This window comes from Sarcophilus harrisii, chromosome 1 (assembly GCF_902635505.1).
Source record: "Sarcophilus harrisii chromosome 1, mSarHar1.11, whole genome shotgun sequence".
Classification (NCBI taxonomy): domain Eukaryota; kingdom Metazoa; phylum Chordata; class Mammalia; order Dasyuromorphia; family Dasyuridae; genus Sarcophilus; species Sarcophilus harrisii.
Genome location: NC_045426.1, coordinates 666,097,635 through 666,122,921, shown reverse-complemented (window position 1 = coordinate 666,122,921; position 25,287 = coordinate 666,097,635). Strand labels below are relative to the sequence as shown.

The following is a 25,287-nucleotide window of genomic DNA, read 5'->3' as shown; positions in this document are numbered from 1 at the left end:
GGGGCGTTCTGGTGCTACCCATAAGCTACAATTTTTTGGATGGCCCATCAAAACAGGACTGGGAAGGGGGGCTAAAAGGCACAAAGAACAGAGCAACTTCTCCTAAACTTGGGTTCTGGATCAAGCTCTGCCAGCATGTGGCCTTTGCTCTTTGCCTCAGTCTCCTTATGTATCAAATGGGAAAAACTTTTGAAAAATTACCTATAAGAAAAAGGCTCAACAGAAAGAAATGGAAGGGGGGAGGGAACTGTAAAATTTTAAATCTTTAATTTCTTTGTTTTTGCTTCCAAAATGAATGCAGATATATTTCATCTATCTGTATATCTGTACATGTTGGGGAGAGTAGGGAAGAGGAGTGTGTCTGAAATCATGAAGGGCCTTCTGGGAGGGAGCCACGGTGGGGCCTGTGTGGTAGGAACACCCCTCCCTGATTGGCAGAGAGAGCTGTGGGGGGAGGGAGGGCAGGTGGTTCTCATGCAGTCACTGCCTTCCCAGGATTGGGGGGTTGGGGGGAGAGATGTGGGGAAGAATGAGGCCCATTGAGGTCCTCCCTACCACACCTGGCAGATGTATTATTGCTATTGTCCTGGTAGAGGGGAGGGAAGCAGGAGAGGAGGGGGTTTGGATCACCCTGCCCCTCCCAGTGGTGGGGCAGCCCCAGTGTTAGCAGCGGTTTGGGGTCATCACTGCGGACTTTGTGGGAAGAAAGATGGGGGTCATTCTGTCCCTCCCCTCTCCTGGAAGGGGAGTGGATGTCAGAAGAAGCCATGGGCACCAGATCTAGAGGGGCAAGCCCAGGGTGGGGACTGCTCCCCGCTTCCTAATCCTCCAGCAGGCTGACCCTGTGGAGTTCTCACTCCTCAGCAGTGGTTCCAAGCTCCCAGGGGGCTCCCCGGGCCTGTCTGCCTGCTGGTGCCCATCTTGCCCCAAGGGGCTCACTAGGGGCCTCAGTTGCGCTGGTTTGTCAGCTCCTGGGAGATGAACTTTCGAAGGCGCTCCAAGTACTGGCTATAGAGCTCGATGTCGTTGTGCCCAGCGCCCTCCACCCAAAGCGGCTCCACGGCTTTCGGGCATCGCTCGTACAGGGCTAGTCCATGAGAGAAGTCAATCACCTCGTCCTCAGTGCCGTGGATTATCAACACAGGCGACGTGATCTTGGAGACCTTCTCAATGCTGTGGGGAGGTGGAGAGAAGAGTCAGGCTCGGTTGGGGGCATCTCTGGATCCCCCACAGACCATTTTTGTACTCGGGCTAGGAAGCTAAAACTCTGTGGGAGGGACAGATTTGGGGCAAGGTCTCCCTTCTTACTCTGCTTCCCCTTCGGTAGCAGAAATGCTGTGCTGGCAGGAAGGAGAGGATTCTAGCGCTGGAAGAGTGTTCTCGATTTATAGGTGAGGAAAGAGGCAGGTCAGGTCCTGCGACCCCAAATCCAGCCTGCTTCCCTTGGGGCCACACTGGCTGCCCTCATCTGCCGGCCCATAGCCTGCAGTTTGTGGGAGATGGTACAAAATAACGGGGAGCAGTGCTGGATGGAAGGGGCTCCTTACTAGAGCTTATGACCCTGCACAATTCATGTCTCGATATCCAGTTTTCTCATCTATAAACTGAGGACCGTACTCACACTGCCAAGAGCTCACTGGACTAAGTCAATGTGCTCTATGTGTGGCTATGTCAGTGGGATTTTCCAACTGGACTCAGGCAACCGCCTGAGAGAAGCATCTAGCTCAGGTCACACGGCTGCCGAGACACAAAACTGGGACCCAAACCGCAAGCCAGGCTTCTACTATGCTAAGGTGGTTTCATTAGTTCATTTGGGGGGGGGCGGGGTCTGCTCTAGTCACTAGGCAAAGATACCACTGCCCCCCTTCCAAGGGGGCATCAGGCCAGGGCCTGGGGCAGCCCCGATGTAGCTGGGGGAATTATTCCCAGGCACCTGGGGGATCCCAGCAAAGCATCTCCCTACTTTTTAGAGCCATGGGGATGCCAACCTGGCTTACATCCTCTGCACTGCCCACACTACTAGCGCCCATTAAGGTTACAAAGCATTTTCCCAAGGTGTTGGAGTTGGGATCTGAACCCAAGACTTTCCCAACCCTAATAGTGAGCCCTTTGGGGCAGCAGCAGCCCACCCCAGCCCAAGGTGCCCTCCGTGGGGGGAATTCCCTCACTTGGGGAAGGCGTCAAAGCAATAGGTCTTCTTGGTATCAGGGAAGGCGACCCTCATGCCCGAGGTGAGGGGGGAATGCAGCACCACAGCAGCACACTCGTAGCGCGAGGCCAGGTCCACGGTGGGCACCGTCCCGATGCTCTGCCCGTACAAGATGATGTTCTCTGGGCTGATACCGTACCTGGTGGAGAGGGGCGGCTGAGTCACTTGGTGGGCCCAGATCTGCCCTCCCCCCAGTAGAACCAAAGCGCAGACTGGGAGCTAGGAGGAACTTCAGAGGGCTCTCGTTGAGTCTAACACCCTCAAGTTCCAGGTAAGGCCCAGAAAGGGAGGTCACCCAAAGAGTAAGCAGCAAAATGGGGATCCCCCGGGCCCTCTGGACTCTGACTCCAAATCTAGCCTTCTTCCCCCTACATCCCGTCAGCTTCTCCCCATTTTAAGAATCTGGGATTTCTCTGGGGTGCGTCCACCAGTCTGTCACCACAGATCGGAGCCTATGCGATTAGCACAGGATTGTTGAGGTTGCCATGGCTACTCTGCTGATGAACCCCAAGACTACACGGGCGTACACGCATGCCGACGCAGACTCACACACTCGGCGTGGCCAGCTGGGTTGTGCTTGAAGCTTTCCAGCTTAGCAAGACTTGCCAGAGCTGACATCACCCTGGAGAGCCCAGAGTCACCCCTGTGCTAGGAGGCATCAGAAGGGGATTCTGGTGGAAGGATGAAGATGATAATAATATCCCTTTAACCTGAAGAGTGTTTTGAATCTCACATATTTCATACCCATAAAGAACCATACAACTACCCTGATGACAAGTGTTGATAACCCCATTTTGTGTGTGAGGATATTGAGGGTCAGGGACCGGCTGACCCGGCAAGCACATGAACCCAACTGAATGCTCCTCCTGCCACTTGGGTACATCGACCACAGGATGAGGGGAGCTGACTAGCTGCTTAAGAACCACAGCTAGTTTCAGAGATGTGAGAAATCCCAGTTCTCTGACTCCCAAGACTAGTTGTTTTTTTCTATTAATAATGATTATTTATGAATTCCAAGACCATTTTTTTCTATTAGTAATGATTATGAATTCCTCCTATTTTATAAAACTTCAGTTTTACAAATAAACCTTTCCTCACAACCCTAAGATCATACACCTTTTGTTGTCCCCATTTTATGGATGAGAAAACCAAGGCTCAGGGAGCATTCCTGAACTGCCCGGCACTATAAGCCTGAAAGCTGTCTTTTGTTCTTTCCTGCCCTGTGAAGGACAGTGGGCTAAGCAAAAGGGAAGTGGGGAACGCTCCATCCAGATCCTTGCTTGGGGGCTGGGGCCGGGGCAGGGCCCCCTCTATTCCTGTCCAAATCTTCTCTGGGAAGCCTTCCCTGACCACTCCAGCCCAGGACCGTCCTGTCTTTACTTCCAGCTCTTGGGTCCAGCCAAAGTTCTCAGGCCCCAGATACACAGAGCCTTGAACGCTGACGTTACTCCTGTATTTATCTGGGCAGAAATTATAGGGAAGGTAATTTCACCACAACCCAAAGAAAAACTTCTTCAACAAACAGCCCCAAAATGGAAGTGGCTTCCTCCCGAGCTTGTCGCTCCCCGACAGTGGCGGTGTTTCACGGCAGTTAGACAGCGGGGCGCAGAGAAGGCCGGACAGAAGCACCGGGATACCCTCGAGCTGTTTTCTATACTTGGGTGTCATGATTCCAGCCCGAGTTCTCCAAAGCAGGCCCTGTCTCCCGTGTAGGACAGAGGGGTGAGAAGTCAATGGCTCCAGGACTGCCTGTGTGATGAGCTCCTCCCCCAGGGCCACCAGTAGGCGGCGATATTGTCGTCTCAGCTGGGCTGGAGGACTCCGCCTTCTCCTCCCAGGATCTCAAAGTCCTTAAAAGGGGGGGGGGGGGGGGGGGGGGGGGGGGGGGGGGGGGGGGGGGGGGGGGGGGGGTAGCGGCTGGCTCCCATGAGACCCACTTCTGTCCCCCTGAACGGAGTGGGGAGTCACCAGTCACACGGTCGGTACGCGTCAAGGCCCAATCCTGGCTCTGCCCGGACTTCGCTGCGAGACCCTGGGTAAGTGCGTTCCCCATGTGGGTACTGGTTTTCTCAACTACAAAATGAGGCTGGCTGCCCCCCTGCAAGAAATGCCCCAGGGAGCAAATCCAACAATGACCCTGAAGACTTCTGGGACAGTGAGGAGGGCCCTATCACATGGAAGGCAGCGATGGCACAGTGGGAAGCACACGGCCCTTGGGAGAGATGGCCGGCGTTCAGCGATGCTGAGCCGAGGGGTCTCCACCGCTTGGGGCCTCTCTTGTAAAGGGGAGAGAATAAAACCTGCATTGTCTTGTCTGGAGTCAGCTGTGAGAGGGCAAGTGCTACAATCCCGCCCTTCTGGGGTCACTCTCTTCCAAGGGGCCCAAGAGACCCTGTCAGAAATGACGTGAGCTTCTCCCAGGACCCCGCTCCCCAATTCCCCAAAGAGGAAGGAAGAAGCAGGAAGGGAGGAGAGGATTAAAGGTCCCTTTGGAGGATGAGCCTCCAGGCTGGGACCCCTTGCAGCCTGCCCACTATGGATGCACTGAGTCGACTCCCAGCTGGAGGTGGGGCCTGGCTCTAGCACCACTCTTCCTTCATCTACACCCCCATAACTACAACAGCCTTAGGGGGAACTTCTGCTGACGGTGGCGGTGGTGAGCTGGTGCCTAGGAACAGTGCCCAGCAGGTTTCCTTGGCAACAGTGGACTTGCCAGCCTCCCCCATCCAAGCCCGCCCTCAGGCTCCACTGCCAGCTGCTGCCTCCCACCCCTCTGCCCCCTTGGTCCTGGGAGCAAGTGGAACCGGTTGGAGCAGGGGTACTTCCAGGCTTCAAGTTGGGTGCTGAGGAAGGGCAGGGCAATGGGTATATTCCTGCTGGAGGCTGGACCCAGGGAGGGGAGACTGGAAGGGAGAAGAAGAGAGGGAGGGAGCGATTTGGGAAAAACAGGAAGCTGCCTGGTTCTGAGACTTCCCTCCCCACCTCTTACCTAGCCCCAGGTCAGAGGGTTCAGTTTCTGAACTGGATCCTGATGACTGAGAACTAGATCCAGAGCTCGCCTAATTTAGAATCCAAAGCAAGAAAATGAGATCCAGCGTAACTTGCCCAAGTCCCTCAGCTTGGAGCATCCATTGTTGGAAGGGGAGGGAACAAGCACTTAGAAGCTGAAAAGAGACTAGCTTAGGCTTGCTTTCCCACCCCCCCCTCTTACCCCCAGGGGCTCCCCTCACTGAGGAAGGGGTACCAATGAGATCCCTTCCAGGCTTCAACCAGAAGATGGGCCCCCTTAGGGCAAGGAGTCTTTCTTCCTTAAGCCAGAAAGCCGAGTCTTAGCGTTTTAGAGCTGGAAGGTACCGATAGGCAGTGTGGTCTAGCAGTAGTAGTCTTGAGGAGGGTCTGAACCCAGACTCAAGTGTAGCAGTCCTTCCCTGAGCTGCCTCCTCAAACAAATAGCCTCCCTGTCTCCTTGGTCAAACCTGCACAGGGAGCTGGGACCTCGTGGCTTGGGCTTTGCCTACAAGAAAGACAGGAGAGCTTGATGGAAAGAACAAAGTTTAAGAGCTGAGGTCCTGGCTTCAAATCCCAGTTCTCTCATTTCCAATCTGCATGAAGAGGCTAAATTAGATGGCCTTCAAGAGTCCTTCCAATGCCAAATATGAGTTCATCTACAGCTTAGTCAAGACTGTGAATGAACAACCTAGAGACACTTCCCAGAGGGAGGAAAAGGGGGACCCTACTGGTCATTTTGTGGCAGCCTCTTCAGAGGGTCTAAAACTGATTTCTCCTCTCCACTGGCCCTGATTACGTAGTTGGAAGTCAGATTTTCCTGCAGATATCATGAAACAGAGAGAGAGACAGATAGAGAGAGAAGTTGAAGGGAAAACCAAAGTTCAAATCCTAGCTTTACTAATTACCTATGTAATTTAGAACAAGTTACTTTTCTGGGACCCTCAGTTTCCTGCTTTAAAAAAAAAAAAAAAAAAAAAAAAGAGGGAGTTGTGCTATATATGTAAGTCTTTATGATATGAATAAAAATAACAAGAGTAACCACTTGACAGATACATTGATTTTTGAGGTTTGCAAAGTGTATTACCTCATGACATGCACTACCTCATCTGAGCATCCCAATAACCCTGTGAGGTGGGAACCTCAGGTATTATCCGTTACTCCCATTTTACTGGTAAGGTGAGTGAGACTCAGCAAGGCAAAATGATTTGCTCATGGTCAGTGGGGTTGGTCAGTCTCATGGTGAGAGGTAGGATATGACCCCAGGCCTTCTGAACGCCAAGACTACTACTGCTAGACCACACTGCCTATCGGTACCTTCCAGCTCTAAAACGCTAAGACTCGGCTTTCTGGCTTAAGGAAGAAAGAATCCTTGCCCTGAGGGGGCCCATCTTCTGGTTGAAGCCTGGAAGGGATCTCATTGGTACCCTTCCTCAGTGAGGGGAGCCGCCAGGGGGCTGGGGGAGAGAGAAGGGGAGTGGGGAGAGCAAGCCTAAGCTAGTCTCTTTTCAGCTTCTAAGTGCTTGTGCCCTCCCCTTCCAACAATGGATGCTCCAAATCCTCAGAGGCAGCCATGGTATCACGTATAAGCCTAAACAGCCCCTGTTCCTTTAACAGATCTGCACTCAAGGCCATTCACCTTCCTGGAGTATATTGATAACTATTCCTTAAACGTAGGGCCCAGAAGTGAAGCCAGGACTCAGGATGCAGCTTAACAGGGGCCAAGCCCAAGGGGACCATGAGCTCCCAGACACTTGTCTCTTCCAAGCGAGTCCCAGACTGCACTAGTGCAGCTGGCTGCCATATCCCACTGATTGCTCATATCAAGCTCAGAGTCCACTAAAATCCCCAGATTATCTTCAGATGAACTGCAATCTAGCCAGGTCCCTCCTTCCTCCTATACAATGAAAAGATGACTTTTTGAACCCACATAAAATGCTTTATCCTTCTAAGACTACGTCATCTCGGGTAATTCCACCCACTGCCCCAGCTGTCAGAATCAGCTGACCCAGGAGGATTTAGGGTGCTCACTGCCCCTCCCAGCTCTGGGTCACCCACAGATTTGAAGTGTATGCATCCGGGCTCTTATCTAAGGATACCACAGGGCCAACAAGAGATAAGAAGCTCCACCTGAGCTGCCTTTCAGGCTGACTTCAAACTTCCTTTAGGCCTTAGGTCACTGACTCGGTTCTTAACCCATCTGTTCTGTCACCTGGCCATGTCTCTCCATCTTTTCCAAGAGAACATGGGAACTAGTCCAAAAGGAACAGTTAGTCTGGTATCATACCCACCGCCTGCCTGTCCCCAGCCCCTCACCACCCAGAGATCTTGCCCCAACCCAAGTCTGGGAGCCAGGAGAGCTGCCCTGGCTCTGAGTGGAGGCCGAGTGCAGCCTGTCTTCAAGACTTCCAGCCAGCCCCAGGCCAAGAGCTTTCCCAGCTCCGCGTCTCACAGCACAAATGGGCCAGCATCCCCACAACGGTCCTACCACCCCACACATGCTCCAGCCACCATTTTCTACTATTTATTGGAAGAAGACTAAATATTACCATTGCTACTGGGAAGAGCACACTAAACCCTTTTTTCCCTATAGCTGTTCATCTAATTTCTCTGAGTCTGGGTCACAAAACTGCCTGCTCTGGCCTGTCTTTGTTTTTTCATACCTAGCCCCATCAGACCTGAGCCTCCAGGGGCTACTACTAGGTCAACCTAAGGTGATTTTATTTTACCCCTTTCTCCTGTCCTTTACCTGCTCTAGCAGGCCCATGTGCTGTTTATTCCAAGGAATATCCCATGCCCAGCTTCTCCTAGGATGTCCATGATGCCCAGAATATTCTCTCCCTCACTCCTGGGTCCCTTCAGAGTCTTTGACTCAAGGGCTACTTTCTTCAAGAGACCTAACCTGTTTCTTCCAGTTAAGATTATGCCCTCTATCCCATCAACATTTATTTGTTTATGTGTATGTGTATGTATAGACATAAAGAGATATATCCTTCATTTCTTTTTCTGTGAATTCTTCTGTATATCCTTCTAGTAAAATGTAAGCATCTTGAAGGTAAGGACTGTCTCATTTCTGAATTTTTGTTTTCCTGGAATAACAACTACTTGTGATTGGTTGATGAAGCTATTCTGATTCTCTGTGATAATAGATTTTCCCCCTAGATATCCACTAACCATGCCTTTAATAATATATTTATAGAAACTTCCCAGAAATCAAAGACAATCAGGAATTCAAGTTTTCTAACCTATCCTTTGCAAACTCTAGTCTCTTTTTTGAAAATGGAAACAATATTTGCCCTTCTCCACCCCAAGGTACCTTTCCCTTTCTCTACAACATAAAGTAGCATATATACAACACATTTAATATATGTTGTAGTTCAGAGGAAGGAGTATCCAATATAGACTAGGCTATTCAGGGACCACTCCACGGAGGAGAGAGGACCTAGGACCAACCTGAAGTCAGGTAGGGTTTTTGGAAGAAGACAGAAGACAAGAGCATTTCCAGGCAAGGGAAGATGGGAAAGGGAGTGGGACAGAGTGAGACCAAGCACGGTTAAGGAAGAGCAAGGCTGATGGAAAGCAGTACTCATCGATTTGGGGCTGGGAGAGAAGCCAACTAGCAAGAGTGGTATAACAGACTAAATCCTAAAGAGGTCTTAAGAGTGGGGAGGGCTAGGATAAGAGGCAGCATGGAAAAGTGGAAAAAAGAGCTGGATTTTGAATCACAAGCCCTGACTTCAAATGTGGAGTCGGGAGCTCTTAGCTGTTTTGACTTTGGGCAAATCATTGAGTTTGCTCCTCAGCATCTTGAAAACTCCTCCTCTGACTGATTCCACAAGCTGAGAGTCGGAACGCGGGGTCAGAACACGGGGGAATGGTGATCCTGGCAGCGTGGCCTTACCCTGGCCCCACTTGGCAATCTGGAGACCGGGGGTGCTCTCTTCTTCCTGCCCCCCGGAGGGGAATCCTCCCTCCCAGGAGGTAGCCAAGCAGTGCTCCCAGCCTGCAGGCACTCACCTGGTCCGAAGGGCCTGCCAAGCAGCGTCAATGTCGGCATAGAGATTCTTCTCAGAGGGTTTTCCTGAGCTCACCCCGTAGCCTGAGTAGTCATAAGAGAAGATGTTGCAGTTGATGCGGGTGCCCAGGCCAATATAGAAGCTGCTCATCTGGCCCAGGTCCACTGCATTGCCATGAGAGAATAGAACTGTGAATCTGGCAGGGATGAGAAGAAGGGAAGACATTCCTGGTCACTGAAGGCTCCTCCCTTCAAGGGAACAGACTGCCTCACCTCAGTGCCCCAAGGACCTCAACTTGGGCCTGCTCTCCCCCTCAGCTTTTTAGCTTTTTAAGGGCTCCTAAAGAGAAATCAGCCATTTCTTGCTTAAAGGGTGGGCAGCAGAGCAGGAACCATCCCTAAGCCGGCCCCTGAGGAGAAGGGCTGGCAGGTGGCCAGACACACTCTTGCCCCACATGCAGACGCCTGCTGCGAATCAGCATCCAGAACAACCACGACTCAGCCCAAGGTGTACAAATGTCAGCTTTCCCGTGAGACAGTACCAGCATCACTACAAGCTTAGGGAGGCTGTAACACAACTTGCCCAAACTCCTACAGCCAACAGGAGCCAGTGACATTAGACTCCAGGTCCCACCAGCTAGCTACTTGGGCAAGGATTCCCTCCACACACATGTGCACACACACGTACATACGCACACGCATGCCTGAGTGACACACCGCTGGCCCAAACCTGTCCACTGCCTGCTCCCACCCATCACCGCCCTGAGAATCCCAGCCCAGGCTGCCAGCCAGCTCCCCGCTCCATATTGTCAATTCGGTTCCACCAGTACTGATTCAGCACCAACTATAAGGAAGGGAAGGAAGAAGCCTAGGGAGTCTGGGACACCCCAGAAGGTGCCAGGTCTCTATCTGGGACCCAGTGTTCTTCCTTGTGTCTGTCTTGTTTCTTCTGTTCCCAATCAGGCTGGACTTTTTCTCTGACTCCTGGGGTTGAAGCCAACTGGCTAGGCCCAATCCCAGGGCAGATCTGAGGGGATGGAAAGGCCAAAAAGCCTCTGGCGCCATTGCCCTCTGTCAGTGGAGCCTCTTCCAGGGGGCAGATTGTCCCAGGGTTATGGGCTGCAGCTGGACTCTTCTCTGAAAGGAATGTGAGTTGCACCCATAGATCCGCTTGGTGAGTGCTTAAAGCAATCCTGGTCTCCATTTCCCTATCCCTAACCCCCCACCAAGGGAAAATATGTGGTGGCAAAAGCATTAGATCAGAAGTAAGGAAACTGAGCTTTAGCCACAGTTTGGCCACTGATCCTGGAGAACTTGGCTCACCTCTCTAAGTCTCAGTTTGCTCCACTATTAAAATGGGAATATTTGCACTATTACTGGTATGTGACTTTACAAGTTTATTGTGAGATTCAAATGAGATAAGCGATATAAAGCACTGCATAAATGTGTCCTATTCTTGCCAAGCTTCCAGCCTTTCCATGTCTCAGCACAGTTGCCAAAATGATCTTTCTAATCACTATCTCTGTCACTCCTTTGCTCAAGAACTTAAAGTGACTCCCTATGCCTATAAGGTAAAATTTAAACCCCTTTGCTGGGAATGTTAAGGACCTCTACAATTTGGGTCCAATCTACCTTTCCAGCCTTATTTCAGGATATCTCCTCTTTACCAGCCAAACAAACTGCTGTTTACTTGCTGGCTGCTGATCATAACCCTTTCTTTTCCTACCTTCATGCATTCCCAAAGGTCTCATGCCTACTGTTGCCTGCTAAAACCTCTCTGTTCTTTGAAGGTTCAGCTTAGGAGCTGATTTCTCCATAAAACCTTCTCTACCACCCCAGGAAAAAGCTTTCTCTTCAAATTTTCTTGGAATCATTTTGTTCATATTTCTCCTCTTCCTCTTTCCCTTACAGAGATGGGAATGACCCTCTGACATCACTGGTATAACCATTTCTACACCTGAGTGTTTCAGAGAGTGGCCTGCAGCCCTAATGCTTATCAAATGACTGGTCTAGGATCAACCAGCCAGAATATTCTAGTTGGAGGACTTAACCTCAGGCTTTGCTGGTTGGTTTTTAAGCCTCTACATTGTTTCTCATTGTATCACACCTATTTGTCATCCTATTAGAGTGTGAGTTCCTTAATATCATCAGGAACAATGCCATCTTCTTCTTTGTAGCCCAGGGTCAAGCATAGTCTCCTACATAAAAAGGCCCTAAACAAAAGTCTTCAATTTACTGACTTTGGAAGGCTTTGGCAAAACAGAAAGTGCTTTAAAAATGTCACTGAGAACTTCCCAGCCTTGAACTTCAGCACGAAGCCTTAGCTAGATTATGCTATGAGCCCCACTAGCTAACAAGATTCCCCTCTTCATCTGAGCTATGAGAAGATTAAGTGATTTGCCCAGTACCAAAACAAGGCTTCCAAGACATCCATATCTGGTTCATGTACACAATGCAGACAAGGCCCCTGGGGAGATCCCTCTTCTCCTAGAAAAAGTCCACAGAGCAGAATCCCCCCAGCACTGGCCACATCCACCTGGTACCAAAGTGGGGAACAATGCCTGAAAGGGCACAGGGAAGAGAGAGGGGGAGAACAGAAAGAAGCCACCCAAGGCCCAATACAGAAGAAACAATGCCTTGGATGAAGCACACACACCCTTTATTAATAGAAACACTGACTAATGCTATGCTCAATTGGGTCCCATAACAGAGTGTCCGGCCAGATGCCACTTGTCAAGCCCCCCTCACACCTCACAGGCTTCTAACCAGAAAAGCAGGCGCCCAGGCCTTTCTGGACATCCTCATCCTGGCTCTGATAATCACCAGCTAAGACATTTCTTCATTTGTAGAACAGGATAACTCTACCTGCACTACCCACATTTCACAGGGTGGCTGTTAGGAAAAGATTTTGAGAGAAATGTGAGTTACTTTAACACACATTTTCAAACTGAATGTTTCAAAACACACACACACACACACACACACACACACACACACACACACACACACACACACACACCCTTCAATGAGGATTTATAGCAGGAGAAGCCAGAAGCTCCATGCAGGAAGAAAAAGGCCCCCAAACCAATCTTGCCATAGAGAGGCTACTACTAGGCTTCCTTGAGGATGCTTACCTGGCCCCTGGTACACAGCGGACGTACATACAGGAAATGCGGTTCCCCCGACTGCTCTTGGTAAAGAACACCTCAGTCGTGTCTAGATCACGTTGTGTATACTGGAAATCCGCTCGCTCGGTCAGGTGCAATTTCCAGCGGCCCAGGGCCCCCCCAGAGCCACGTCCCGGGGTGGAGCCCCCTCCACTGGAACCCGGCTCAGGTTCGGCCACAAGGGAGTAGGTAGGCTCTGGAGGCAGGAAGGCCAATTTGGCTGCGATTCGGCCAGGACAGGGTGGACAGCAGAAGAGGCAGCAGAGTTCGCTGATGGATAGGCCGTTCATGGCGGAGAGGGAGTCACGCTTATGTGAGGGAGGACCCCCAGATCCAAGGCTGTGGTGCCCAAAGCTCTGGGGACACAATGTCTTCAAAGCAGAATTTGCTTTTTATTTTTTGTTTTCCAAAACACAAGAGGGAAAGACTGTGCTGTGCTTGCCCTCAGCCTCCACCCTGTACAAAGTACCTGTTAGGAGAGCTGGACAGGGAACCATTGTGGTCCGAGCCCAGCCATAAGGGGCCCCCGGGCCGCTCTCCTCCAAGCTCCAGCTAGGGAAGGCCTGTGGGGTAAAGGAGGAAGAGAGGAGGCCGTGAGAACAATATCCAAAAGGACCCACTACATCTGGACTGTTCCAGAGCAACCCAGACAAAGCAAAAGCTCTTGGGCTCCTGCCTCCTGCCCTATAGGCAATGAATTCAGAAGTATTTGACCATCTACCCAAGGAGACTGTGGGATATTTGGGGAAAGGAAAGCAGGAAGGTGGGACCCATTAGACAGATGAAATGGTAAGAATGACTCCTATGTTGCCTTTGACTGGCTAGGAGCCTAAGAACAGAGGCTTTAGACTGGAAGGGACCCTCTGACCCAAGATAAAGTTGAATTCCAAAGGGAAGTGGTTTGCTAGAGATCACAAAGACAGAATTAGAACTCAGGTCCTGTGACTCCAGACCCATCTTTCAGGTTCCCCCTGGTAGTATGGGAAGTCCTGGGAGGGTGGCTCTAAGCAAGGGGAACACCATTATACCCTGCTGCCTCACTTTCCCAAATTAAGCAATGTCTGTGGTTGAGACACTCTCCCCCAAGTGTCCACAGAACCACCAGCACAAATGGGGAAGGCTTCCCAAAGGGAAATTAGTGGGTGTGTCTGGGGCTTGCAGACCCATGTTACATCTACCTGACAAATTATCTGCCCCGAGCCGGCTGATACATGGCGCCCTTCACACTGTAGGCACTCACACAGGCTGGCGTTCCCAGAGCACATCCTCACAAACACACGCTCGCAGCTGCACACTGACGGAGTCACACTTTCCTTACGGACGTGCGGCTCCCTCGCACACGCAAACACTGACATATCTATCTTCCTCATGTGGCTCTCTTACATGAAGGCCCTGCGCCAACATTGGGCTCCATGCATCTCTGGCACAGAGAGGCCGCCAGTCACTCTTCCTCATGCAACCTGCCCTGTATGGCTCCTGTGCAATCTCATGCCTGGGTGCTGGCGCTCGGCTCTCTCTCACACACACTCTGTAACATTGCATACGGAGTACACAAATCTCACAGATTATACCTGTCTCACCTGCCTGGGCATACGCCATGCCTCTCTATGTACCGTGTACAGGGTCATACGGACTGTGCCTTGTACCTCTTAGAGACCCGATAAGCGCATCTCTCCCTCTCACTGCTCCCGCTCTCTCTCTCTCTCTCTCTGTCTCTTTCTCTCTCTGTCTCTGTCTCTCTCTCGCACACACACACTCACACACCCCTGGGACACACCTGCCTCTCCCGGACTCTGTCTCTCCCCCTCACCCACAAGAGGTCACTCGGGCTTCTTGGGGCCCACAAGCCCCCCCCCAAGCCCGTCTCCCGGCCGGCCCCGCACGGGGGTCTCCCAGTCAGCCTCACTCGCACACGGGGCACGGCCCCCGACGCGCCCCCCGCACTGCCCGGGGCTGCTGCCCCGACGCTGGGTCCCGCACAGCCGGCCCCGCGGGGGGCGCCGAGCGCGCTCTCAGCCCGGGTCCGTGGGGTTACCCAGCGGGCGTCCCGCAGCGCCCGTCCCCTGTCACTCCCGGCCTCTCCCGGCGGTCGGGGCAGCGCGCAGGGCCGAGGCCGGAGCCCGCCAGAAGGGCGCAAAGCAGCCCCTGCCCTCAGAGCGCGCGCCGTCTGAAGTCCCGGCACCGGGCAGGCGCCGGGAGAGGCAGTCTGGGCCAGCGGCTCGGGAGGCGGCCGGCCCGCGCCTGTCAGGGGCTGCCCGGGGGCAGGCAGCGGCTCTCTCTGCCTCTGTCTCCCAGAGTCACAGCAGCAGTGCCTCATCACACCAGCCGCCCGGCCGGCTCCCACACCCGGATCCCTCCCTCCGCACCCCCCCTCCCGGCCAGCGGGGAATGAGCATTTATTATGCGCCCAGTAGCGGGTCTCACAGCCTCAGCCGGCGGGGAATGAGCATTTATTATGCGCCCAGTCGCGAGGCCCCCGTCCGGCCTGTCACCGCTCCGCAAACGCTCCAGGCCGCCCGCCCCGGCTGCGCCCTGCCCAGCGGGGTCTCCCGGCCGGGCCGCGGGGGGGGGAGGGGGGGGGGCGTCTGTCCCCTCCTTGCCCCCCGACCCCCGCCGTCCGTCCGTGTCACGCTGACTCTGGCTCTGTGTGCGGCCCCGGGCCGTCCCGGGGCAGTGTCCGGAGGCCCGGCCTCGCGCCCCCGGCCCAGGAAACGGTCAGGTCCGGCCCAGCCCCGGTCCCGGGGCCTCGGCCTGGTCCTCCCCCACCCGACCTCCCCCCCGCCGGACCGTTGTGGGGAGGGGGAGAGAAGAGGGGGCCCCGGCCGTACTCACCGCTCCGGGCCGCCGCCGCCGCCCCCGCCGCGACCCCCGGCCCCGCGCTCCATGCCCGGCCTGGCCCCGATCCCGCCCCCGGCCCCTCCACTCGGCTCCGGGACCAGCCGCTCTCGCCCAGTCCTCACCGCTCCGGCGGATGTGGAGGTGAGGAGGAGCCGCCGCTCCCCCGCCCGTCCCCCCCGCCACCCTCCCCCCAGGAAGTGACGCGAGGGGGCGTGGCCTGGGAAGAACAGAAGGGCGGGGCGGGGCGGGGAGGGTCCAGAAGGAAGGTGGGCTGGGGAGGGGGCGGTCCGATGGGAGCGGACTAAGGAGGAGCCGGGGAGACGCTAGGAGAAAGGAAAAAAGGGCGCTTAGAGGGGAGGGGGGGCGGGGAAAGGGGGGGTGTCAGGTAGGGGGGGAGGAGTCAGGAAAGAGAAGAGGGCAGAGGGGTCCGATGGGAGAGTAGGAAAGAGGGGGGAGGGGTCAGGTAGGAGAGGAGGGGGGAAGGGTCAGAGGTCAGGAGGGAGGAGGTTGGGAGAGAAGACTAGGAAGGGGAGGGAAAGAGTCACTAAAGAAAAAAGGGGAGAAGGAGGGATAGAGGCAGTGGGGAGGAGCATGGGGAGGAGGGGAAGGTCCGAGAGATCAGAAAGGAGAGGTCAGGGGAGAAAGCGGAAAGAAGAGGGCCAAAGGATCCAGCAGGAAAGAGGAAGGAAACTCATGGAGAGAAAAAAGGGAGAGAGGAGGGTCCCTGAGAGAGGGGAAAAGGGTGAGAGGGAGGGAGGAAGTGGATGTCGGAGCAAGGGGACAAGTAAGAAGACTGAGGGTCAGAGGATTTGGGAGGGAGAAGGGGCTCTGAATGGAGATTATAGGGAAAGGTTTCGAAAACAAAGGAGGGGAGGAGAAAGAGGATCTGAGGGGGGCATGGAGAGGGAGAGGGTCAGGGAGAAAGAAGGGTCAGGCAGAAGGTAATTTTGGTGGCTCCAGAGGGTCCCTTTAGCTCTGGAAAACCAGCCTTCCATTCACTTTTCTTTCCTTTTTTATTTCATCATCTTGGCAGAGACATATCCCTAAGCCTAGGCCTGGTCCAGAGCCTCTCAGAGCTCACGAGTTACAGTCTACACCATCAAAGAGCCTGAATACAATAGTTAGGAACCAGACAAATCAGAAATAGGCTCCCCACCCCATCCCCCACTCCCAATTAAACCCTTTCAACAGTCCCCACAAATGACTCTTCCCTTCCCAAACTGACTCCCCTCCTCCACCTTCTCCTGCTCTCGATGTCTCCACTGATCCCTTCCTCCACTTCTCCAGGGACCCGACCCAGATTTAGAATCATACAACTTTAGAGAAGCTGAAAAAGATCTTAGAAATTATTCAGTTCAACTCTCCTCAATTTACAGAGGAGGAAACTGAGGTCCCCATAATGGGCATTAGCCTGAAGTTAGAGAAGCCAGATCTGACACCCCAACATAAAATGCCTGCTTCATGGGCAGGCCCCCCCAATACCCTAAGCTGAAGGGACCCCGGAATGAGGTGGCTAGATCTGGACAGGAATCCCATGAGATAGGCTGAGATTTCTATTTTTGGAGAGAATGCTCGCTATGGTGAGATCACTAGACTAGCTGCGGATATACCGGCTGGAGCTAGAACTAAAAAAACAAACTCCCTGCCCTCAAGGAGCTTCAGTTCTCTTGGGGGATGATATAATATGAACACTGATAAGTAATTCCTTAGCATGAACAAGTGATACAAAATCACTCTAAGAGGAAGGGAGCTCTAACAATGGGAGAAGAAACTGGTCGCAGAGCCCAGAAGACCTGGGTTCACCCCCTGTCTTTTATACAATGTGAGACCCTAGACAAGCTATTTAACTTAGACCAATGGCATTAACTCATATAGAAAGAGTATATATCCTGTATCCACTAAAAAAGTATATGTATCTTTGTGTAAAAGTATCTTTGTGGGCTACATATTGACTTAGAAAACTATATATTAACATCTCTTACTGTATTTTTTTTTGGTTGCTAAAACTTTCCCAGTTACAATTTAATGATTCCCTATTAGAATTCAGAAGGGTCTCTTGTACCAGGTTTGACTCCCTGCTCTGTTTTGAAGAAATAGGGAAGTTTCTTCATTACCAATGAAACCCTAGACCCAGCCTCTCTATTTGAGGGTATAGTAAGTGCATAAAGAAAGAGCCAGCCAGAGGGGCGGCTGAGTAGGGGGATGACACCAGGGAGGGATTCTTTTGGCCATGACTCAATGTTAGTCCTTAAAGGGAAGAGCTCAAAGGCTGCAAGGGACATTAAAGGCCAGGGAGTCCCCTGGGAGCCAAGAGGGGAGAGGAACTCTGAGACCTTGGGCACGCTGGGAAGGAGGATGCTGGGGAGCCTGAGCAGATTAGCCTGCCAAGGGAAGTTGGCGGGCTTAACTCAAGAGTTTGTGGGCAGTGCGGGCCTGGGCCTGAATGCTTTGGGTGCCAAGCAGAAGTGATGCAAGCCTCTGAACAGCTCAGCCCCAGCATTCACCTGGCAACCGACCCCTCCCTTGGGAACACGGGTTGGCTCACTTCTTACTTCCTTCAGTGCCTGGTACAGCAGAGCGACATCTGAGGCCCAGCGGCAGCCCAGAGGGGAGGAAAGAGTCCTTCCATCTTGGTCCTAAAGCTGCTGCTTGACTGTGGGCAGGTTCTGCTCTCAGCCTCAGTTTCTCCCTCTGTCAACTAGTCTCTGGAGCACTGGTTGGGTTGGTTATGCTGGCCACTCATTCCTCCTTCCGAGTCTCAGTTTCCCTATCTGGATAACGAGGCTGTCAGTGGATAAATTGTAAAGCCTTATACAGACGGAAGTAATTGTAATCTGTAATTGTAATGCCCTTTTCAGGGATGTTTTGTTGATGGAGATTTTTGCTGCATTCTCTCACCACCTGGCTAGAAGGCTTTCCTCCCTTCTCTTGGAATGTGAGCTTCCAGATCCTGCCAGAATCCTCCTGTACCTTCCAGAGGTAGCTCTTGGCTGGCAGAGCTTTCAAGAGCCTCAGTGTCTCCATTTGTCAAATGAAGGGAATTAGATCAGTGACATCTGTGAACCCTTGACAATCTTATCTAGTGGGCTACCATTCTATGCCTCCAGGCAGTATGAAGCCACAAAACAGTACCAGCTGGCCATGGCAAAGGGGATGGAAAGATTCCCCCCACAGAGATTCTCCTTCAGCTGGCAGTCAAGCAGTTAATGGCTTATGGGTCCAGGCTTGGGCACCCCACCCTCTGATTCACAGCATCTCCATTCCTCAAACAAGGTGCCAGCTGGAACCAACCCAGCTTAGCCAGAACTGCTTCCATCCCGAATAGGGTTATTGACACCTTGGAAAGAAGACCCTCAATGCAAAAAGGAGAAGCCATGTGTCCACGGAGAAATGCATCAGGGCCTACAGCATAGCAGGGGATTTTCTGGCCATACCCTGGAGTACTCACCCTGATGAGTTCTAGGTCACAGATTGTCTAAAAAATGAAGAATACCCAAGATTACACAGCTAGTAAGTGTACTGTGTTTGAATGCCAGTAAGGGAGTGGGACTGGGAGTGGGACACCTGTGTTCTGGTTCTAGGTTTCTTCTGTTACACCATGCTGTGTATCTCACCATAACACAACAGACGTGGATTAGACTAAGGACCCTTCCAGCTAGTCATTGAAGAGCCAGTGTGGTGGAAAGGAGTGGATTCCTTCTTTGCAAAGTCCACTGTAATAGTCCTAAAGTCCCACCACTAAGCCATTGGGCCTGCCCTCTAAGACCAAGGAGGGAGGGCCACATGACAGCCCATGGGATTCTTGGAGAACACTGTCTTTTCTCCTTTGAGGGTTTTCTCTTCTGCAGGCTGGTTTCCTTGGCTATGCTCATGTCATAGAGATTCATAGCAAGCCTTTGGTATCTAGACTGCCGTCCTATTATTCTGAACTCAGGAAGGGCGAGCAGTGTGGGCTCGTGAGCAGGGAAGGTTTTGCAGAGATGATGATACTTAGACTGAATCTTGAAGGACTTGCCTTCTCAAGTAAATCACAGTCTCCTCTGGGATGGGATCTGGGTCATCTCTTGTATTCTTCAGAAAGTTTATGTCATAGGAAGCAAGTGATACTTTTTCCTAATGGAGCCATATTAAAATATTAATTGAAGGCAAAGGTTCTTTATTGCAGTCCTTCAGACTAAACTTGATTCCCCCCCCCCCTTTCTTTATGCCCCCAACACTTAGAAAAGTGTCTGGCACTTACTGAGCTCTCATTTCCTGATTAGCAATCCCAAGAATTGTTTTTTAACAATGTTCAAGGGACTGAGGCACAAGGGACAATACAAAACACTCCCTGTCCTCAAGTCCACTGGAGATAGCTGTTTCTTGATTTGAGTGTTCTGAAATTCTCAGGGGCCTGAACACTCAAGAGTCCTTAGTAATAGCAGGGTAACCCCCACTAACTCCTAGCCTGGGATCCTGCAAAATACAGCAGTTTGGGGATGGTCCAAGGTCTATGTAAGAACATCATGAGACGCAAACTAAGGAAGAGATCTTGGCTATGAGCACACACTGAGCTTAACAGCCCCTTCCCCACAGAGCAGACAGGCATCTAAAATTTTTGGGAGGCTCGCCTCAGGCTCTAAAGAGGAGGAGAGGGTCTTTAGTAGATCCTAACCCTGAGTACAGTGCCTGGAAATCCTCACCTTACATCAGTCAAGCATGAGAGTTGTCACTGGGAAGTAACAGTGAAGGTAAGAGAGTATGGGGCTCAGGCCCTGCCCTGTGCTGCACACTGAACAACTATGGGCAAAAATCCAAATGCCTGATTATACTCTTGTTTTCTTGCAGCCCTCCCATTTGGTGCCCTGGCAGACAAGGCTTCCCAGCATCTCTGTTAGTGGAGGTCGGGGTGGGGGGGGGTCCTCCTCTCTGTCAAAGACCCAGTCGTTTTTCCTGGTCGGGTTTCATCCAATCAGTGACAGAATCCTGTGGTCTCACCCTTTCCAATGTCTTCCTCCTATTCTTCTTTGAAAATTGGATTGGTTTCCTATCTTCCTCATCAAGAGTGTCTTTAGGAATCCTCTATTTCAGGTCTTGCAGTTCAGGGACTCTTGAGGATTCCCCAAACCCTTTAACGTGGGATCTGCAAGATGAAAACTATTTTCATGATAATACTAAGCCATTTATGTTTGTTTTTTCTCAATAATATTTTAGTTTTCCAAATATATGTATTGATAGTTTTCAACATTTGTTAAGACACTGTTTAAGACACGTTTAAGACACCAAATTTTTCTCTCTCCCTCCTTTACCTTGACCCTCCCCAAGACATCAAGTGATCTGATATAGGTTAAACATATGCAGTCCTTTTAAGCATATATTTTTATTTATCATGTTGTATAAGAAAAATCAGTCCAAAAAGGAAAAAAACCACGAGAGAAAGCAAACAAAAAAAAAAAGATGAAAATGCCATGTTTCAATCCATAGTCGACATATTAACACTAATATCAAGCAATATGACCCATATACACCAAAATTCTTTGATCCTTAGTTTTTAAAAGTATAAAGCTTTTTTCCCCAAGGCAATTGGGGTTAAGTGACTTGCCCAGGGTCATTCAGCCAGGAAGTTTAAGTGTCTGAGGTCATATTTGAACTCAGGACTTTCTGACTTCAGGGCAGGTGTTCTATCCACTGGGCCACCTAGCTGCCCCCTAAAGCATTCTTGAAAGCAAAAAATTTGAGGCCTGACGATTTAGTCCATTCTCCATCCCTGACTTTTCCAGGAAAAAAATCAGTGTAGAGGGAACATGACTTGCCCAGAATCCCATAGATAATAAATAGGAGAACTTGAATTTGAGACGACATCTTCGAACTGCACAATGCGGCTCTTTCCCCACTATTCCTCCCCCCAAATCCCCACCCCCATCTCCATCTGTGGCTCTTCTCAGGCTTCGAGGAGGAGGAAGAGAGCAGAGATGGCTTATGCTGTATTTCCGTCTTTTATTTGCCTGTTTCCTACAGGGTTTGCCAGCACTGGCGTTTCTAGGCTCCCCAGTGTGGGAGGGCCTACCCTCCCCCAGCCCAAAGGGTCTAAAGGGCAGTCATTGGATCACGGAGAGAGAAGTCGGAGTGACCCTGACGGCCTTTGAGCCCAACACCTCGATTTTAAGGTAGGGAAACTTAAGGCCCAAAAGAAATTGGCTTGCCCAAAGCCACTTAGGTCATCAGGGGCAAAATCTAGATTTGAACCCAGTGCTTTTTTTTTTAACCACCTCTCAATGAATCATTCTCCCAAGTCACAGAACTTGGCATGTAGAAGGGATTTGGAGAACATTTCATTCAGCCCAAATCTAAGCATCCTCTCCCCCAGCCTCCCACACGGAGATTGAGCCATGAGGCAGCTTCTCAGACCCACCACCGCTGGGGTGCCTCACCTTTGCACACAAATCAGCTGAAGGAAGGCCACAGCACCAAACAGGTGTCCCCCAATTCAAGCAGCTGCTCAGGGCTTGACAGAGAGAGGGAGAGAGGAAGAGAACGGATAAAGGAAGAGGCACCGGTGTGGGGAAGAAGGGCAGGATGTTCTGCAGCCACTGGGGATGCTATGCCAGGAAATCCTGCCCCAATATCTACTCTCATCTCAATCCTTCACCTCTCTGTGGTGGGAAGCACATGGGACTGGGAGTCAGGAGAACTGAGTTCTGATCTTGCCCCATTTGGTAACTTTGCTGTAGCACCTTGGACAAGTCTCTCTTTACTCCAAAATTTTCTATCTGTAAAATGGGGGAGAGGTGTTAGATGAAGTAATCTTTAAATTGAGTCTAGGTTCTACTTTCCTAGGGCCTGCTTTAGTCAAGGACCCTCCCAGCCCTGACACTCTGTGTTCTCGGAGACTTCCCAACTCTGATAAAAGGTCTAGGGCTAGAAGGAACCTTAGAAGCCATCAAGTCTACTTCCTCTCATTTCAAAAATGAGGAACCTGGGCCCTACAAGTGGGGACCTTGTCTCAAGCTCACATAACTAGTCATTATCAAACGTAAGATTTGAACTCGGTCCTCCTGACTCCAAGGTGAGTGCTTTATCCACTACACTAGTCACTATCTCACTTCTCTGCCTCATATTCTATGATCCAGTGGTTGTTATGGCTCTCACAGTCTATGTTCTAAGATCCCTTCCAGTTCTGGTCTCAAATCTATAAAGCTTGCAGCGCATGCTTACTGTTTGTTTTGTTGTTGATATTTGTTTACTTTTTCTTGAGAATAGGAGCCGAAATCCTCTAGCAGTAAGAAAGCCACGGATGACCAGCTGTTTGTCATTTTAGCTGGGACGATGGAAAATAGGCTAAAGCTGCAGCAAGAGGTACTTAAGTCAGACATGTGAAGGAATTTCTGGACCACAATGAGTAATGGGAACTTATATCAACTCCTAACCAGAATTCTAGGATTAGGTGGGACAGATTTCTTGGATTTCAAAAGATACAGCAGAAATAAATGGTGTGTATGAGTAAGAAAATAAACTCATATGAGGGAAGCTGCATTGGAAAGCGTCATGAGAAAGACCTTTTGGGTGGAGATCACTGGAAGGAGATTTAAGAGCAATGTTAACATGAAATCACACTTCAGATCAATTGGACAAGAGCAATTAGAGAAATAGGAGCCTAGGTATAATATACTACTAGTCAGACAGTTGACTGTCACTCAAACTCCAAAAGTTCCTCTAGGCTCAAATACACTCTTCTATTTAGCTTTTTAAATCCTTCACCACCGACCTTTCCAAGCTTATTGTGCGTCTCCCTCTTCATGTACTCTATGGTTTCATCCAAGTACAGTGGATTGCTTCACATCCCTCATACATAACAGTCCATCTCCTGTCTTCAAGTTTTTGCTCAAGATGTCTCTCATATTTTGAAGTCTTTCACTTTTGCCTTCTTACAATGCTTACAAGTTTCCTTCAAAAGTCAGTGGAAGCACCACATCCAACATGTCTTTTAAAACTTTTTATTAAGATCTTTTATATATATATATATATATTATTTTTCCCAGAGGGCTTTCCCTTGTGCCAAAAAAAAAAAATTTAAAAAGAGAGGAAAAGAGCACTTCAGCAAAACAACCACATAAACCACCAAGTGTGACAGAATATGCAGTATTCCATACCCATAAGCCCCCACCTCAGCAAAGAAGAGAAAGAAGTACATTTCTTTCTGGCAGGGGTAGACAGGGAGAAGCTTGATCAAGATAATTACAGAATTCAGTTTTCTTGTAGTTTTTTCGATGTACATTGTTATAGTCATTGTGAATGTTGTTTTCTTGATTCTGCTTAATTCATTTTGCATCATTTCCTTGTAAGTTTTCCCATGCTACTTGGAATTCATATTGCTTTCAGTGCAGCATGCAGTAGTATTCCTTTATATCCATAGATCACAATTTGTCTAGTCCTTAATTAATGAGCATCTACTTTGCTTCCTGTACTTTGTTATCATAAAAAGTGCTTCTATGATTATTTTGGTATGTGTCCTTTTTGCCCCTGTCTTTGACCCTCTTACCTAGTAATTTGATCTCTGAATCAAAAAGTATAGATTTTTAAATCATCTTTCAAAGCACATCTCAAATTGCTTTCCAGAAAAGTCAATTCACATTTCCACCAATAGTTTATTAGTGTACCTATTTTTCCACAGCCCTTCCAACATTGGCAGTTTCCATCTTATTTCCTCTTATTTTGCTGTATGTGAAGGGAAACCCATGAGAGCTTTTCTGATTCTCCTCAATGGCCTTTTCCTGCAAATTTGTTTTGTCCACATGTTTTGTAAATACTGACATGTACATTTTTTCTTGATAGGATATAGGTTGCTTAGAGGCTAAGGTTGTTTTGTCTTTATATCTCACAGTGCTTGGTACACGACAGGCACTAGATAAATGTGTATTGAAACAAGACCCCAAAGAAGAGATACATTACCGCACCACCCCTTTGCCAACATAAGAGGTATGTAGGTATTATGCATGGCATATATTTTCAGACATTTTTTGATGCATTGATCAGTTTTTGCTGATTTTGGCGGGGGGAGGGAAGGAAGTCTTTTTGAGAGGAAAGGATACAAATTTTAGACATATAAAGGCAAGATATTAATAAAATCTCATTTTTAAGAAGCCCATTATAACTTGACTTCCTCCCATCTTTTCCATCTTCTTCTTAAATCTTACTCCTCACCATATACTCTCTAATACAATAATTATGGCATCTTTGCTGTTGTTCACATAAGATACTCCTATCTCCTGACTTTGGACAGTTTCTCCATTGGGCATCCACCATGTCTGGAACTCTCTCCCTGATCTTCGTCTCTTGGTCTCCTTGAAGCCTTGGTTAAAGTCCCACCTTTTGCCAGAAGCCTTTCCTGATCTCCCTTAATTGGTCGTCTCCAATTTATCCAGTCTATATCTTATTTGCACAATTGTTTGCTTGTCTTCTCCCCCATTGGAAGGTGAGCTCCTGAAGAGCAGGGACTTTTTTGTATTCTGAGCTGAGCACAGAACCTGGCACATAGCAGTTGTTTAATAACTGCTTGTTGACTAATTGGTGGGGACTTAAAACATACACATTATTGGAACTGTCAGCAGTGGACAGAGCACCAGCTCTGGAGTCAGGACCTAACTTGGAATCGAGCATCAGATACTCACGAGCTGTGTGACTCGGGGCTGGGGCTCTCTCCACCACTGAATCTTTTGGAATTTGTCACCAGTGTGTTGTATTGTGGTTAAGTCATGTCATTCAGTTGGGTCCAACTTTTCATAACTCCATTTGAGGTTTTCTTGGCAAAGAAACTGGAGTAATTTGCCCTTTCCTTCTCCAGCTCATTTCACAAATGAGGCAAACAGGACTAAGTGACTACACAGGCAGTAAATGTCTGAGGCTAGATTTGGACTTAGGAAGATGTGTCTTCCTGACCAGTTGATTATGTAAACTACAGACTAGTGGACTTTGCTTTGACTTCTGGCTGTTTGGTAGTAAACAGCTAGGAAAGGAAGTGGTTGCCATTAGTTTAAGAGAGTCAATCCAGACTGACCTAATTTTCTTTTTAAACA

The 25,287-nt window shown here is 50.1% G+C and overlaps 1 protein-coding gene and 1 long non-coding RNA gene across 2 annotated transcripts; one reads left to right on the top strand and one right to left on the bottom strand.

Moving 5' to 3' along the window:
* Window positions 1-245: 245 nt before the first annotated feature.
* Window positions 246-15,410, bottom strand: ABHD17A (abhydrolase domain containing 17A). The gene is made up of 5 exons (XM_031948129.1): window positions 15,230-15,410; window positions 12,365-12,960; window positions 9,233-9,427; window positions 2,169-2,348; window positions 246-1,173 (listed from the first exon to the last, which is right to left on the bottom strand). Exons 2-5 carry the CDS (start codon window positions 12,685-12,687, stop codon window positions 948-950), a joined length of 924 nt encoding a protein of 307 aa, XP_031803989.1. The 5' UTR covers window positions 12,688-12,960; window positions 15,230-15,410; the 3' UTR covers window positions 246-947.
* Window positions 15,411-15,738: 328 nt separating this feature from the next.
* Window positions 15,739-23,216, top strand: LOC116420793. The gene is made up of 3 exons (XR_004231241.1): window positions 15,739-18,745; window positions 21,233-21,381; window positions 22,475-23,216. It is a non-coding gene; the product is annotated as an uncharacterized LOC116420793 (long non-coding RNA).
* The last annotated feature ends 2,071 nt before the right edge of the window (window positions 23,217-25,287 follow it).

Excerpts from the sequence above, each read along its gene's own strand:
- ABHD17A (XM_031948129.1), bottom strand. The coding sequence starts at position 12,687 with ATGAACGGCCTATCCATCAGCGAACTCTGCTGCCTCTTCTGCTGTCCA. Across the intron at positions 9,428-12,364 it reads CGCTGTGTACCAGGGGCCAG|ATTCACAGTTCTATTCTCTC; the intron begins GTAAGCATCCTC and ends CATCCCTGCCAG. Across the intron at positions 1,174-2,168 it reads TGCTTTGACGCCTTCCCCAA|CATTGAGAAGGTCTCCAAGA; the intron begins GTGAGGGAATTC and ends ACCTCCCCACAG.